Below are 17224 nucleotides of genomic sequence, written 5' to 3' on the forward strand. Positions count from 1 at the left end.
AAGCCTAGAATAACACAACCTCATACCGGATCCCTAGTAGGAACGCTTGTTTGCATCATGTGCATCTGACTTTTGGGGACTCAACACAGGGGTTGGGTCCGTCTAGGACAGGTGTACCCAAAAATCAAAAGACTATCCTGATGCATTTTTACGTGCTACATGTACCATGATTTTCTTCGGTTTGCATGTTGACCGGTCTCTAGAATAGGGAGAAAAATTGGAAAAAATCAAATTGAGGTATGAGAGAGATAATTACCCGCTTTTGAAAAATCTGGTGTCCAAAATATAACGAAACTCTGCCAAAATTTTGAAAAAAAAGAGGAGAAAAGAAAAGAAAAAAAAGAAGGGAAAATTGTTTCAAAATACTTCATGTTTTCTGTTGTGTCAAAACTGACCGAACTACGCAGGTTTGATTCTCACCGGATGTGGGATACGTAGGCAACTCTCATCGGGTCGAGCCCCGCTTTTGCAAAAATAACCCAAAAATTTGAAAATGTCATCATTGTTGTCATAAATAAAGTGGGTGATGCCATTTTTGTCTAAATAGCCGAACGTCCCGATGGGGCGCCGGAAGGCCATTTTTGTAAGAATAGCCACTGATGGTTTTTTTGCCATTTTTTGGCCACCTAGCAAACACATCCCTAAAATCTTCCCTTTTGAAGTGCTAAAGGGCCATATTTGCAAAAGTGGCCGTGTTTATTTGAATTTTGAATTTTGAATTTTGAATTTTGTAAAATGACCCCTTTTATTAGCTTTAATAAAATTCACTTTGTTTTAGATCAATCAAATTAATCTAAATGTGCAGAATAAGCACGAGTCAAGATTTACCAATGAAAGTTATAACCAAGTTTCTGTTGGAACTACACCTGGGATGGGAAGATTTGGGTAAGCAAGGAGGAGATGTGGTCAACCTTTACTTGGGGGCGCTCACCGAATTACTAAAGATCAGTCCGAGAGGGGACATAATAAAAGCACTGGTGACATTTTGGGACCCAGCTCATAACGTTTTGCATTTCTCGGACTTCGAACTCACACCTACTTTGGAAGAGATAGCGGGTTATGCTAGGAGTACTGAGGGTCTAAGACATAAATACATGGTCGCACCGAGGGCTGTCACCCCTCACAAGTTTCTGGATTTGCTAAAAATAAGCAAACAGGTCTATTATGCAGATTTGGCGGATGAGTTTTCCACATTACACTTCATATACTAGTGGTACGGGTATGTAAGAGGATTTGACAACCCGAAAAGTGGAATCTGTAGCAAAGGGAACCGATCAAAGTGGGAAGAGCATAGACGCTTTGCTTTCATGGTGGAATTCTGAGGTCTTCTAGTGTTTCCTATATAGGATGGGAATATTGATCTACGGGTAGGTGGAGTCGTCAACGTTTTGATTACCAATGCCAAGAGCACCCTTGCCCCTATGATAGTATCTGAGATATTCACAGCTCTCACGGGCTTGCAAAGCCGGAGAAGATTTTTTTGAAGGGTGCAATTTGTTACTGCATATGTGGATGATTGAGCACCCGCGTCATCGTCCTAGATATATGAATTACGGATCTACATGGAAATGCTGCATTGAGGAGTTCGGCACAAGGGTCTCAAGGTTCAAAATGCCAGAAGCAGTTGGAGACTGGATATCCCACCTTCGTTCCATAACTGCAGGGCAAATTAAGTGAACACTGGGTTGGCTTTCTATTGAAGAAATTGTGTACATGCCTGCCACTGGTCTTTACTTCCTCCTAATGGGCCTTCGAGACATCCAGCCTTATACCCCATACCGGGTATTAAGACAGTTAGGAAGATTCCAAGTAGTTCCCTAGGATGAAGATCTTAGCGTTCATGCAGTTGAAATCCGCTCTGATGGCCAATTTCATGAAGAAGTGGTTCGTTATATTTGGAACGAGTGCCAATATTTGACAGCAAACACCCGAGTACGTGACTTGTCCAGAGGCGAGGTCTCACCTAGTTATCTTGCTTGGTATATAAAGAAGGTCACTGCAAGGGTCGAACCTGAAAGGCCAACCAAAAGGCCTTACATCCAAGAATTTGTTGAAGCATCGCAAGAACAATGGGCCTGATTGACCAAAGAAAATGAATATAAGGCCACCATAAGCAAGTTAGAGTGGAAAATCAAAGATCTTAAATTTGATAGTGGTTTGCAAGCCACTACAGATGAAGGTGAAAAGAAGAAGTTGGCCCAAGTAAATGAAGCCCTTCGAGCCAAGATTCAAAGAATGAAGATAGCTGCTGAAAACCTAGGAAGGAGCCAAGCAGATGAAAGATTTATAAACGGTCTTAGGCAGAAAGTGTGTGAGTATGGGACTACTACTACAACAACAACAACCCAGTGTGAGTATGGGATTGATATGGAAAAATCCGAAGGTAGTCTGGCAAGAGCCTAGACACAGTTGGCGAAGAACGCAGAAGGGCGAGCAGAGTTTGTTCAGCAATTAAAAGGAAAATATGATAGAGAGGTCGCAAATCTAAAGAAGAAGCTAACTACCCTTGAGAATGAAATGACTAAACAGACAAATAACTTCAAGGCAGAGAGGGAACATTGTTATGCATTGACGTCTCGACTAGAAGAGGACATGCAACAGTTACAGGAGCAAGGCCATAATGACACCCAAGTTCTGGAAGCTAGATCCCAACAAATTGGGTGCCTGCTCCAAGAGAAAGGCATCATTAGAGAAAGGATTAGAGGAATTGCTGACTATATTGTCATGAAATGACATGCATGTGAGGATATGACTAGGTCCACTTTCTTCGCAGCAGTGATGACTTTTGTTCGCCAGATAATGGATGACCTGGATCGCCTCCAAAAAGATCTTGCACGTAGGCCCGCATCGAGACCGACTGATGTCCCGCGGGCCCCTGGAGTAGTTTTGGAGGCACTTATGTATTCCTAATTTTTCTTTTCGAGTCTGTATTTCAGTTTCCTTTTAGAGTCAGTTTTAGTTTTTCAGTTCTTAGGTATGTATGATGGAGTCATTGTAATAGAGAAAAATTAGAAGTTTTTATTTTAATAAAAATTTGAAAAACCCAATTTTTTTGCTTCTTTCTTTTATTTTGCATTTATCCCCTAAACTACGTAATGATCTGATTCACGTGGCATCGTGATACGTAGGCAATCCCCATCAGATCCGGTCATAGCTATAAATAACTCGAATAAGAGAGAAAATGATGAAAAGAGGACACAAGAAAAAGAGAAAAACATGAATAAGAGAGAAAAAGCTGGAGCAGATTTTTTCGAAGGGTGCAATTTGTTACTGCATATGTGGATGATTGAGCACCCGCGTCATCGTCCTAGATATATGAATTACGGATCTACATGGAAAAGCTGCATTGAGGAGTTCGGCACAAGGGTCTCAAGGTTCAAAATGCCAGAAGCAGTTGGAGACTGGATATCCCACCTTCGTTCCATAACTGCAGGGCAAATTAAGTGAACACTGGGTTGGCTTTCTATTGAAGAAATTGTGTACATGCCTGCCACTGGTCTTTACTTCCTCCTAATGGGCCTTCGAGACATCCAGCCTTATACCCCATACCGGGTATTAAGACAGTTGGGAAGATTCCAAGTAGTTCCCTAGGATGAAGATCTTAGCGTTCATGCAGTTGAAATCCGCTCTGATGGTCAATTTCATGAAGAAGTGGTTCGTTATATTTGGAACGAGTGCCAATATTTGATAGCAAACACCCGAGTGCGTGACTTGTCCAGAGGCGAGGTCTCACCTAGTTATCTTGCTTGGTATATAAAGAAGGTCACTGCAAGGGTCGAACCTGAAAGGCCAACCAAAAGGCCTTACATCCAAGAATTTGTTGAAGCATCGCAAGAACAATGGGCCTGATTGACCAAAGAAAATGAATATAAGGCCACCATAAGCAAGTTAGAGTGGCAAATCAAAGATCTTAAATTTGATAGTGGTTTGCAAGCCACTGCAGATGAAGGTGAAAAGAAGAAGTTGGCCCAAGTAAATGAAGCCCTTCGAGCCAAGATTCAAAGAATGAAGATAGCTGCTGAAAACCTAGGAAGGAGCCAAGCAGATGAAAGATTTATAAACGGTCTTAGGCAGAAAGTGTGTGAGTATGGGACTACTACTACAACAACAACAACCCAGTGTGAGTATGGGATTGATATGGAAAAATCCGAAGGTAGTCTGGCAAGAGCCTAGACACAGTTGGCGAAGAACGCAGAAGGGCGAGCAGAGTTTGTTCAGCAATTAAAAGGAAAATATGATAGAGAGGTCGCAAATCTAAAGAAGAAGCTAACTACCCTTGAGAATGAAATGACTAAACAGACAAATAACTTCAAGGCAGAGAGGGAACATTGTTATGCATTGACGTCTCGACTAGAAGAGGACATGCAACAGTTACAGGAGCAAGGCCATAATGACACCCAAGTTCTGGAAGCTAGATCCCAACAAATTGGGTGCCTTCTCCTAGAGAAAGGCATCATTAGAGAAAGGATTAGAGGAATTACTGACTATATTGTCATGAAATGACATGCATGTGAGGATATGACTAGGTCCACTTTCTTCGCAGCAGTGATGACTTTTGTTCGCCAGATAATGGATGACCTGGATCGCCTCCAAAAAGATCTTGCACGTAGGCCCGCATCGAGACCGACTGATGTCCCGCGGGCCCCTAGAGTAGTTTTGGAGGCACTTATGTATTCCTGATTTTTCTTTTCGAGTCTGTATTTCAGTTTCCTTTTAGAGTCAATTTTAGTTTTTCAGTTCTTAGGTATGTATGATGGAGTCATTGTAATAGAGAAAAATTAGAAGTTTTTATTTTAATAAAAATTTGAAAAACCCAATTTTTTTGCTTCTTTCTTTTATTTTGCATTTATCCCCTAAACTACGTAATGATCTGATTCACGTGGCATCGTAATACGTAAGCAATCCCCATCAGATCCGGTCATAGCTATAAATAACTCGAATAAGAGAGAAAATGATGAAAAGAGGACACAAGAAAAAGAGAAAAACATGAATAAGAGAGAAAAAGCTGGAGCAGATTTTTTCGAAGGGTGCAATTTGTTACTGCATATGTGGATGATTGAGCACCCGCGTCATCGTCCTAGATATATGAATTACGGATCTACATGGAAAAGCTGCATTGAGGAGTTCGGCACAAGGGTCTCAAGGTTCAAAATGCCAGAAGCAGTTGGAGACTGGATATCCCACCTTCGTTCCATAACTGCAGGGCAAATTAAGTGAACACTGGGTTGGCTTTCTATTGAAGAAATTGTGTACATGCCTGCCACTGGTCTTTACTTCCTCCTAATGGGCCTTCGAGACATCCAGCCTTATACCCCATACCGGGTATTAAGACAGTTGGGAAGATTCCAAGTAGTTCCCTAGGATGAAGATCTTAGCGTTCATGCAGTTGAAATCCGCTCTGATGGTCAATTTCATGAAGAAGTGGTTCGTTATATTTGGAACGAGTGCCAATATTTGATAGCAAACACCCGAGTGCGTGACTTGTCCAGAGGCGAGGTCTCACCTAGTTATCTTGCTTGGTATATAAAGAAGGTCACTGCAAGGGTCGAACCTGAAAGGCCAACCAAAAGGCCTTACATCCAAGAATTTGTTGAAGCATCGCAAGAACAATGGGCCTGATTGACCAAAGAAAATGAATATAAGGCCACCATAAGCAAGTTAGAGTGGCAAATCAAAGATCTTAAATTTGATAGTGGTTTGCAAGCCACTGCAGATGAAGGTGAAAAGAAGAAGTTGGCCCAAGTAAATGAAGCCCTTCAAGCCAAGATTCAAAGAATGAAGATAGCTGCTGAAAACCTAGGAAGGAGCCAAGCAGATGAAAGATTTATAAACGGTCTTAGGCAGAAAGTGTGTGAGTATGGGACTACTACAACAACAACAACAACCCAGTGTGAGTATGGGATTGATATGGAAAAATCCGAAGGTAGTCTGGTAAGAGCCCAGACACAGTTGGCGAAGAACGCAGAAGGGCGAGCAGAGTTTGTTCAGCAATTAAAAGGAAAATATGATAGAGAGGTCGCAAATCTAAAGAAGAAGCTAACTACCCTTGAGAATGAAATGACTAAACAGACAAATAACTTCAAGGCAGAGAGGGAACATTGTTATGCATTGACGTCTCGACTAGAAGAGGACATGCAACAGTTACAGGAGCAAGGCCATAATGACACCCAAGTTCTGGAAGCTAGATCCCAACAAATTGGGTGCCTTCTCCTAGAGAAAGGCATCATTAGAGAAAGGATTAGAGGAATTACTGACTATATTGTCATGAAATGACATGCATGTGAGGATATGACTAGGTCCACTTTCTTCGCAGCAGTGATGACTTTTGTTCGCCAGATAATGGATGACCTGGATCGCCTCCAAAAAGATCTTGCACGTAGGCCCGCATCGAGACCGACTGATGTCCCGCGGGCCCCTAGAGTAGTTTTGGAGGCACTTATGTATTCCTGATTTTTCTTTTCGAGTCTGTATTTCAGTTTCCTTTTAGAGTCAATTTTAGTTTTTCAGTTCTTAGGTATGTATGATGGAGTCATTGTAATAGAGAAAAATTAGAAGTTTTTATTTTAATAAAAATTTGAAAAACCCAATTTTTTTGCTTCTTTCTTTTATTTTGCATTTATCCCCTAAACTACGTAATGATCTGATTCACGTGGCATCGTAATACGTAAGCAATCCCCATCAGATCCGGTCATAGCTATAAATAACTCGAATAAGAGAGAAAATGATGAAAAGAGGACACAAGAAAAAGAGAAAAACATGAATAAGAGAGAAAACAATGCAAAAGAGAGAGTGCAAAGAAAAGAGAGCAAATAATGAAAAGCGTAAAAAGAAAAGAAAGATGCAAGGATTTGGGAGATAAACAAAAGCCGGGATGAGACACGCAACCATTGAAAAATATGTAGAAAAATATTTAACTATTTACGTGTATTGCATTCCCCAATGTGTAATACCCTATGTGTTAATTGTCTCAAACTAATCAGTTTGTTGTGTATGCTTTAAGACCGGGTTCTGTTTTTTAAGGTGGCTGGTTTTGTGGTAACCTGGCTTCGCACCCCTACTTTACAATATCCAAAGGAAGTGTCAAAATGATGACAGAGAGTCATCTACCAAAAATTTCCCCCTCAGAGGACAACCCGTTGTCGGTTATCCCGACGTTAGAGTCAGCAACTGCTGAAGAGAACAGGGCACTACATATCCGCATATTGGAAATGTGGGATGCTTGGTCTAATAGTAGAGAGCTGCCTAACGCAATATCTAGTTTTCCTGAGAACATCCAACACCCCTATAAATTACCCGAACACCTCATTCGGATACCCCACTATGTCAGCCCATTTCGCCAGAATGCCTTCTGAGGTTCGCCCCCAGGCACTAATTTTGGGAGTGGCTTCTAACATATTCATCGCACCACCAACCTCAGCCATAGCACAACCAACATTACCTAGGCCAAGTTTTGAGCTGCCATCCTTCACTTTCCAAATACCACCATTTCCATCAGACACGGCTCATGTCACCCCAAACTCCTACCCTCAACAACCTCGGTATGAGTTTACCACGAGACAAGAGAGAACTATAAAGAATCCCCAGCAAATAGAGATCACTCGAAAAATGAAAAGCATAGAACAAAGTCTCAAGAACATACAAGGCCTGAGTGGCCAGAAGAGTGTCTCCTATGTTGACTTGTGCATGTTTCCGCATGTTCATCTACCCATCGATTTCAAGATTCCCAAGTTTGAAAAGTATGACGAACATGGGGACCCCATAGCCCACCTGGAAAGATATTGAAATCAGTTAAGAGGAGCATGCGGGAAAGAAGAACTCTTGATGGCTTACTTCGGGGAGAGATTAGCCGGAATCACATCCGAATGGTATATGGATCAAGACATCTCCCGCTGGCACATATGGGATGACTTGGCTTAAGACTTTGTCAGACAGATCCAGTACAATGTGGACATAACTCTAGATCGAAACTCTTTTTCCAATTTCAAAAAGAAGTCTTCATAGAGCTTCCGAGAGTATGCCATCAAGTGGAGTGAGCAAGCTGCAAGGGTGAAACCCCCAATGGATGAGACCTAGATGGTCAGTGTCTTCTTGCAAGCCTAAGAGGCTGATTACTTCCAGAACATGATGTCCGCTATGGGTAAGCCATTTGCAAAAGCCATAAAGATTGGGAAAATGGTAGAGAATGGTTTGAAAACGGGTCACATACTGAGCCAACCATCTATAAGAGCCACCTCTTAAGCAATCTAGAGTGGGTCAGGGGCTGCAACAAACCGAAAAAAGAAAGAAGAAGTGGCAATGATGGCCTCGAGTCTGAGAAACCCTCGTCAACTCCGAGGTTACTTTGGTTCCTCTTCAACTACCCCGCAACATTACTACCCTCACCAAGATGTGGCATATTCCATGACTCCTCAGCCTTATACAGTAATGAATGCCCAGCCATACGCTTGGCCGCAACAACATTATAACCAAAATCGAGCTCCACCTCGTAGAAACAACCCTCCTCACCAAGCTCCATATAATCCCCATCTACCCTAGAATAATTTTCCTTATTACAGTTGTGCCCGTGAACCACCCAAGAAAACCAACTTCACACCCATTGGTGAATCATATTCTAGCCTCTTCCCAAAGTTGGTCCAAATGGGTTTGTTGCAGCCCGTACCTCCAAACAGGCAGAACCCAGAGTTACCCTTCTACCGACCAGGTACCCGATGTGCTTATCATTCAGGGGCAGAAGGGCACGACACTGAAGATTTTTGGACCCTTAAGAGAGCGGTCAAGAACTTAATATAACAAAAACGGGTAGTGTTGAGGTATGAGGAGGTCCCCAATGTAACCAATAACCCATTACTAGCTCATAACAACGAGCTAGTTATTAGGATGATTTATGAGGACAAAGTGTTTGACCCGGCTTTGAAAGCTATCATTGCTATTGCCGATGTTGAAAAGAAGCCCAAAACGGTGGCAAATCAAGCTAAGGATGAGAAGAAAAACAATTCCATTCCTCAAAGCGTAGAAAAGGTTGTGGAAACCAAGACCGGGGCAGTAACTCCCAAAGATGCCGTTCTATATGTTCCAGGCCCCCCCTGAAAGGAACAGTTTGTGTTGAGTCCTCCCAAAAGGTTTGAGCAAACCAAGGTCACACATATGACCAAAGATGTACATACCAAAGGGGACTTATGTGGCACAAGGGCCGGTAATTTCACCCAAGCTAACTGAGCCCGTGGTTATCAGCCACGCACTACAAAAGCCCATGAAGGACCCCATTGCCATCCCCTGGAACTACAAATAGTGGTAACTTACAAGGGAAAGAAAATCATGGGGGAGGTGAATGAAACAAACCTATCTGGAAAGTACCTCAATTTGGAAGAATTGGACAAAACCAAACAGAAGCGTTTTCCGCTTAAAAAGCCAGTCAGTGCTAAAGAGGCAGAGGAATTCTTCCGAAAAATGAAAACCTTGGACTACATTGTGATTGATCAACTCAGGAAGTCCCCCTCTCAGGTCTCATTTTTGTCTCTACTGATAAGTTCGAATGAGCATCAGAAAGTGCTATTGAAGACGCTTAATGAAGCATATATTCTGGTCGAGACCATGGTTGAATAATTGGAAAGAATGGCGGAACGTTTTTTCGAAGTCAACCGAATTTCATTCAGCCGAAATGATTTGCCTCCGGAAGGGGTTTCCCACAACAAAGCTCTTCATTTGACCGTTAAGTGTGAAGGATACTACGTGAAAAGGGTTATGTTGGATGGCTAATTTAGGGTTGACATCTGCCCTCTCTCGACCTTACAAAGAATGGAAATTAGGACTGAAAGGATTAGACCCAACTATGTTTGCGTACATGCTTTTGATGGCATCAAGAGAGATATGATAGGAGAGATTGATTTGATCCTAACCATCAGCCTAGTAGATTTTGAAGTAACATTTCAGGTTTTGGACATGGACACCTCCTACAATTTTCTCCTAGGAAGGCCTTGGATCCATACGACAGGGGCCGTACCTTCTACTCTCCACCAAATGGTTAAATTTGAATATGAAGACCAGGAAATCGTGGTCCATGGAGAAGATGAGCAATCAATTTACAGGGACCCGTCAGTCCCATGTCTGGAGGCTAAGGAAGGTAGCGAGCACATAGTCTACCAAACTTTTGAGATTGTGGTCGCGGACCAGTGTGAGGAAGGAACCCCGTGTTCTCAACCCTTCTTGTCAAACGCGTCAGTCATGGTCGCCCGTGAAATGATCAAACATGGCTACAAACCCGAGAAAGGGCTCGGGTCATCTTTGCAGGGCATTACGGAGCTATCACTTTGACTGCCAGTGAAAACTTCTCAGGTGTTGGTTTCCAAGCTACAGAAGCCGACATAAAATGGGCTAATAAATGTAAGAACGATGGGTGAGTTCTGCCTCAGCCAGTTCCGCATCTCACCAGAACGTTTGTTAAGCCAAGGTACATAGAATAAGAAGATGAGGCCTTCACGACCGAAGAAATTGAGGACATCTGTGGGAAAATGAGGCAAATGTTATATGAGGCTCATATGGTCCAGTCGGGTGAAGGCTCAAGCACTACTGAGGTGCAATATATGGGGCCAAATGCAAAACTTCAAAATTGGAAGGCTACTCCATTCAGAGTCAGGCGGGAATCCCGGTAGTTCAGTCCTGCCATCTTTTATGCATTCCGAGGTATTTTAGGGTATAACTCAAATATTTTTAGTTTATTGTCTTTTTTCCGATGTAACCCCTTATATCTTCAAATTCAATGAAATGAAATCAATATTTCATCGTCTATAAATCTCTCTCTTTATTCTTTCTGATTTTGTTATTTTTCTTATCTCTCTTTTCAGTTCTAATAATGCGGACTTAAGTAATATGACATGCCTGCGGACTTCATGCCCAGATCCTAACACGCTGTCTAACTATGAAATAATGAATCAAGAACTAGAATATGATGAAGATGAGGCTTTTAGGGAAATAAACTAAGAAGTGAACAATTTGAGAATAAGCCTAAGCCAAACTTAAATGAAACTGAGCCAGTTAATTTGGGTAGTTCAGAAGAGGTCCAAGAAACCATGATAAGCATTCACACAGATGAAAGGACTAGGGATGCATTGGTCCAACTTTTGTTTGAATTCAAAGATGTGTTTGCCTGGTCCTATGATGATATGCCAGGACTGAGTGTTGATTTAGTGGTGCACAAATTTCCAACTTACCCCGGTTATCCCCCTGTCCAACAAAAACGGAGAAAGTTTAAAACAGACATCAGTGACAGGATCAAAGAGGAAGTCACCAAACAGTTGAAAGCGGGTGTGATCCAAGTGGTCCGATACACCATATGGTTGGCTAATGTGGTCCCAGTGCCAAAGAAAGATGTGAAAACCGAAGTGTGTGTTGATTATCGGGATTTGAACAAAGCAAGCCCCAAGGACAACTTTCCATTACCAAACATCCACATCCTTGTTGACAACTGTGCCAAACATGAGATACAGTCTTTCGTGGATTGTTATGCTAGGTATCATCAAGTTCTGATGGATGAAGAAGATGCAAAAAAGTTGGCTTTCACTAAACCTTGGGGTACTTACTGTTATAGGGTCATGCTGTTTGGTTTAAAGAACACCGGGGCAACTTACATGAGAGCCATGACTGCTATCTTTCACGATATGATGCACCAGGAAATTGAGGTGTATGTGGATGATGTAATCATTAAATCAAGAACGTAGGACGACCATGTGCAGGATCTGAGAAAGTTCTTTGAGCGTCTGCGTAAGTATGACTTGAAGCTAAATCATTCTAAGTGTGCATTTGGAGTACCATTTGGGAAACTTTTGGGGTTTGTAGTCAGTTGGAGGGGCATCAAGATAGATCCAACAAAGATAAAGTCTATTCGGGATTTGCCTCCTCCGAGAACCAAGAAAGAGGTTATGAGTTTGTTGGGTAGGTTGAATTATATATGCAGGTTCATTGCTCAGTTGACTTCCACGTGTGAGCCCATCTTTAAGTTGCTGAAGAAAGATGCGGCGATTAGATGGACAGATGAGTGTCAGGAAGCTTTTTACAAAATAAAAGAATATCTGTCGAATTCGCCAGTGTTGGCTCCACCCGAGCCGGGAAGGCCTTTGTTTTTGTATTTGATAGTATTGGAGAATTATTTTGGATGTGTTCTTGGGCAATATGATGTGACCGGAAAGAAAGAACAAGCCATATACTATTTGAGCAAGAAGTTCACTAGTTATGAAGCCAAATACACTTTGTTGGAAAGAACTTGCTGTGCCCTAACTTGGGTCGCTCAGAAGCTTAGGCATTACTTGTTGGCCTACACCACCTATCTCATCACCAGATTAGATACCTTGAAGTACATATTCCAAAAGCCAATGCCCATAGGAAGGTTAGTGAAATGGTAAATCCTGCTCACCGAGTTTGACATAGTCTATGTCACCCGCACGACGATGAAAGCTCAAGCCTTGGCCAATCACCTAGCTGAGAATCCTGTTGATGATGAATATCAGCCTTCGAGTACCTACTTTCCGGATGAGGAAGTAAATTCAGTTGAGGTAATTCTAGAAGACACCAATGATTGGAAAATGTTCTTCGATGGAGCTGTGAATGCAAAAGGTGTCGGGATTGGAGCAATTTTGATTTCGCCCATAGGTCAGCACTATCCGGCCATAACCTGGCTTCGGTTTTTCTGTACGAACAACACTGCCGAATATGAAGCCTGCATTATGGGCATGAACATGAAAACCGATCAGGATGTAGAAGACTTGTTAATCATGGGAGATTCCGACTTGATTATTCGACAAGCTCAAGTTGAATGGGAAACTTGGGATATCAAGATTATTCCATACAAACAACATGTGGAATATCTTAGCAAGCAGTTCAAATCCGTCGAGTTTAGGTACATTCCTCGGTTTCACAATGAGTTAGCCGATGCACTAGCTACTTTAGCCTCGATGCTGCCGTATCCAGGCAATGTCCATATTGACCCACTAGAAATCCAAATTCGAGAAAGACATGGTTATTGCAATGCAGTTTAGAACAAGATGTTCAGCCATAGTATCATGATATCAAAAGATTCTTGAAAACAAAGGAATATCCCAAATAAGCTAGTGGAGACCAAAAGAGAACTATTAGAAGGCTCGCCAGTAGTTTCTTTTTGAGCGGAGAAGTCTTATATAAAAGGACTCCAGATCTAAACCTTTTAAGATGTGTGGATGCCCAATAGGCCGGAAGAATCATGAATGAAGTGCATGCATGAGTGTGTGGACCTCATATGAATGGATACGTCCTTGCAAAGAAAATCCTTCGGGCAGGTTATTAGTAGACGACCATGGAAAAGGATTGCTTCAGTTTTGTCCGAAAGTTTCATCAGTGTCAGGTACACAGTGACCTCATTCATGCACCGCTTTCAGAATTGCATCCTATGTCAGCATCGTGGCTGTTCGTTGCTTGGGGTATAGATGTCATTGGGCCAATCGAGCAAAAAGCTTCAAATGGGCACAAATTAATATTAGTTGCCATTGACTATTTCACAAAGTGGGTTGAAGCAATCACTCTTAAAGTCGTCACCAAGAAAGTAGTGGTGGATTTCGTGCATTCCAATATTATCTGTCATTTTGGTATTCCTAAAACTATCATTACGAATAATGCTGCAAATTTGAATAGTCATTTGATGAGGGAGGTATGCGAACAATTTAAGGTCACGCACCGGAATTCTACCCCTTATCGGCCCAAAACTAATGGTGTTGTTGAAGCAGCGAACAAAAATATCAAGAAGATTCTTAGGAAAATGATTTAAAGTTCTAGACAATGAAATGAAAAGTTGCCTTTTGCATTGTTGGGATATCCCACAACCGTGTGCACATCAGTTAGGGCAACACCCTACCTATTGGTGTATGGCACTGAAGCCGTAATACCCGCAGAAATGGAAATTCCATCGCTTTGAATCATCGTTGAAGCTGAGATTGAGGATAATGAATGGGTCAAGACCCATCTAGAACAGTTAACTCTGATTGATGAAAAACGGATGGCCGCAGTTTGCCATGGGCAGTTGGATCAACAAAGAATGGCCCGTGCCTACAACAAGAATGTGCGGCCCAGGAACTTTGAAGTGGGGCAACTCGTTTTGAGGCGTATTCTCCCGCATCACAAGGAAGCAAAAGGAAAGTTTGCTCCAAACTGGAAAGGCCCGTACATTATAAGAAAATTGTTGCCAAGAGGGGCATTGTACTTGGAAGACATTGAAGGAAATGACCCCGAAACAGCTGTCAATACAGACACGGTCAAAAGGTATTACATTTAACCCTTCTGCGGTGCAGATATTCTCCGGTTGGGATGATGAAGGCTTTCATTCTCGCTACCCAAATACTTTGAACCCTTTGATAACCCTTTAAACCGGTTACCTTTCTTTGATTACCCTCTTTGGAACCCGAAAGTGTAAAAAAAAAGAGAGAACAAAACAAAAAAACCAAAAGAAAATCAAAAACAAAGTTCCCTGAACTACGTTTGACTTGATTCCGAAAGGATACATAGGCATCCTCTCTCTGGGGTAGGGCTGTGCATTTGGATCGGATATCCGAAATCCGATCCGATCCGCTCAATTTCGGATTTCGGATTTCGGATATTTGGATCGGATTCGGATTTGATTTATTAAAATTTTGGATTTTCGGATTATATTCGGATTTGTATAGTTTGAACCCGATCCGATCCGAAATCCGAATTTATTAAGGGAATAATAAATACTAATTTTATTTTTAGGGTTAGGTGCATTAGGTCTTATTTCATTCTGCCTCCCTCTAATTCTCAGAAGCAACTTTTTGATGTTGCTGCCTTATTTCATGCGTTAGGTGTATTAGGTCTTTTGATTTATTAAGAACTTCTCACTTTCTCAGTTCTCACGCCTCAGACTCAGTCCTCACTTCACAACTTCAGTCTTCACTCTTCTTCACGCCTCACAAGTCACACCCAGAGACTGCTGTGCTGGTGCTGCTCACTTCAGTCTTCACGCGACGCCTCAAGCTGCTCCCTCCTGCTCGTCGTTTCCTCTATCTCTTCTCTGTGTTCCGGCGACCGCACTGGTAACTGTTAAGACACTAAGAATTGATGAAATTCTTAAGAAAGACACTAGGGTTAGGTCTCTTTGTTCTCTTTTATTTCTTGGATAAAATTGATGAAATAAATTGGGGGTTTCACTCTTGATTTTCTTAAACAGAAATAGACCATACTATACTACTATTTTGAATCCGATTTTAATTTTAATTTTTTGTTTTGTTTCGTAGATGGAAGATGAGGTAGAGATGGTGAATAAAGCTCAAGCCCTTGTAAAATGTGGTGAAAGTGGTGCTTCAAATGATTCCACAAGCAACGTCGAATCTGATTCTGGTTCGAAGAAAAGAAAAATCATGAAAGAAAGATCAGTGGCTTGGCGACACTTCAGTAAGTTCATTGATGACGAGGGTGTTAAAAAAGCGAAATGCAAGTATTGTCCAGAAGAATATGTAGCTAACACCAAAAACAGTGGTACAAGCAATTTGCTATCACATCTTCTCAAGTGTCCGAACAATCCCCACAAGCCGAAGACAAGCCAGACAAAATTAGCATTTCAACCGAAAGGTCAAACAGGTGATGTCTCACTTATCCCTTGGAAATTTGATCAAGAGGCATGTAGGAGGGCTTTAGCTCGTATGATAATTATAGATGAACAACCCTTCATTTTTGTTGAAAAGGATGGATTTAGAGACTTCGTGAGAGCTCTTCAACCTTTATTTCATATTCCATCTCGTACTACTATGACTAGAGATTGTTTTGAGATTTACCATGATGAAAAGCTTGCTTTGAAGTCAATTTTTAAAGAATCAAAACAGAGAATTTGTATTACGACTGATACATGGACATCAATTCAAAGAATTAACTATATGTGTGTTACAACACATTACATTGACAAGAATTGGAATTTGCATAAAAAGATATTAAATTTTTGTCCAATTACTAGTCACAAAGGTCAAGATTTAGCTAGTGGTGTTGCTAAGTGTTTACTTGAATGGGGGGTGGATAAAGTATTTACTGTGACAATTGATAATGCAAGTTCTAACGATGTCATGGTTAAAGAATTATCCAAACAATTTACTAGATGGAACACTAACTTGATGGAAAGTAAGCATGTTCATGTTAGATGTATGGCTCACATCATCAATCTATTTGTTCAAGATGGGTTGAGAGAAGGGAGTGTATCTGTGGAACGAATAAGACAAGCTGTTAGGTACATTAGACAATCTCCAGCAAGATGGAAGAAGTTTAAAGAATGTTGTGATCTAGATAGGATAACTTCTAAAAAATCATTGTGCTTGGATGTTCCTACTAGGTGGAACTCCACATATTTGATGTTGAAGGTTGCTACAGTTTATGAGGAAGCCTTTACAAAATATTGTGATATTGATTATGGTTTGATGTCATGTATTGCTAACTGTATTTGTGAGGATGGACAGCCTGCAGGTCCACTTTTAAGTACTGATTGGGATAGTGTAAGACGTATTGTGAAGTTTCTTGAAATATTTTATGAACTCACCTTGAAGGTATCAGGTACACTTTATATTACGTCTAATGTGCACTTTCTTGAGATATGTGTTGTTGGTTCTTCTTTGAAAGAGTTGATGCAAAGTGAAGATGCTACCTTGAAAGAAATGGCAAATAATATGAAAGAGAAGTTTGATAAGTATTGGGGGGATCCACAAAAGATGAACAAAATGATTTTTATTTCATGTGTGTTCGATCCACGCCACAAGTTTCAATCTCTTTTGTTTGCTCTTGCTGCCATGTTTGGAGAAATAATAGGTGTGAAAATACAAATTGAGGTGAAGACATACATGAAATCTTTGTTCAATGTGTATGCAAAGAAGAATGGTGGTTCTGGTTCATAAATATTCTCCATCTTCCGGTTCATGTCCATCTTCTCCATCTTCCCCTGGTTCATGTCCATCTTCTCCAACTTCATCTACTTCTTCATCATCGCTTTCAAAATTCATGTTGGATTTAAAGAAGCATAAGAAGGGTGAAGGAATTGATTCTAAAACAGAGTTAGATAAATATTTGGGTGAAGATGTTGAGGAAGACTTTGAAAATTTTAAAATTCTGGGGTGGTGGAAGTTGAATTCACCCAGATTTCCCGCACTTGCTGAGATGGCGTGATGTGCTAGCCATTCCTATTTCTAGTGTTGCCTCAGAATCAGCCTTTAGT

General features: G+C 41.3%; 1 protein-coding gene across 1 annotated transcript; it reads left to right on the forward strand.

Annotated features, from left to right (window-relative positions):
* The first annotated feature begins 12440 nt into the window (after window positions 1-12440).
* LOC138875894 (uncharacterized) lies at window positions 12441-13028 on the forward strand. The gene has a single exon (XM_070154769.1). The coding sequence runs from the start codon at window positions 12441-12443 to the stop codon at window positions 13026-13028; it is 588 nt and encodes a 195-aa protein (XP_070010870.1).
* The last annotated feature ends 4196 nt before the right edge of the window (window positions 13029-17224 follow it).

This window comes from Nicotiana sylvestris, chromosome 8 (genome assembly GCF_000393655.2).
Source record: "Nicotiana sylvestris chromosome 8, ASM39365v2, whole genome shotgun sequence".
NCBI classification, from domain to species: domain Eukaryota; kingdom Viridiplantae; phylum Streptophyta; class Magnoliopsida; order Solanales; family Solanaceae; genus Nicotiana; species Nicotiana sylvestris.

Coding starts and splice junctions, on each gene's coding strand:
- LOC138875894 (XM_070154769.1), top strand. CDS start 12,441: ATGAAAGCTCAAGCCTTGGCCAATCACCTAGCTGAGAATCCTGTTGAT.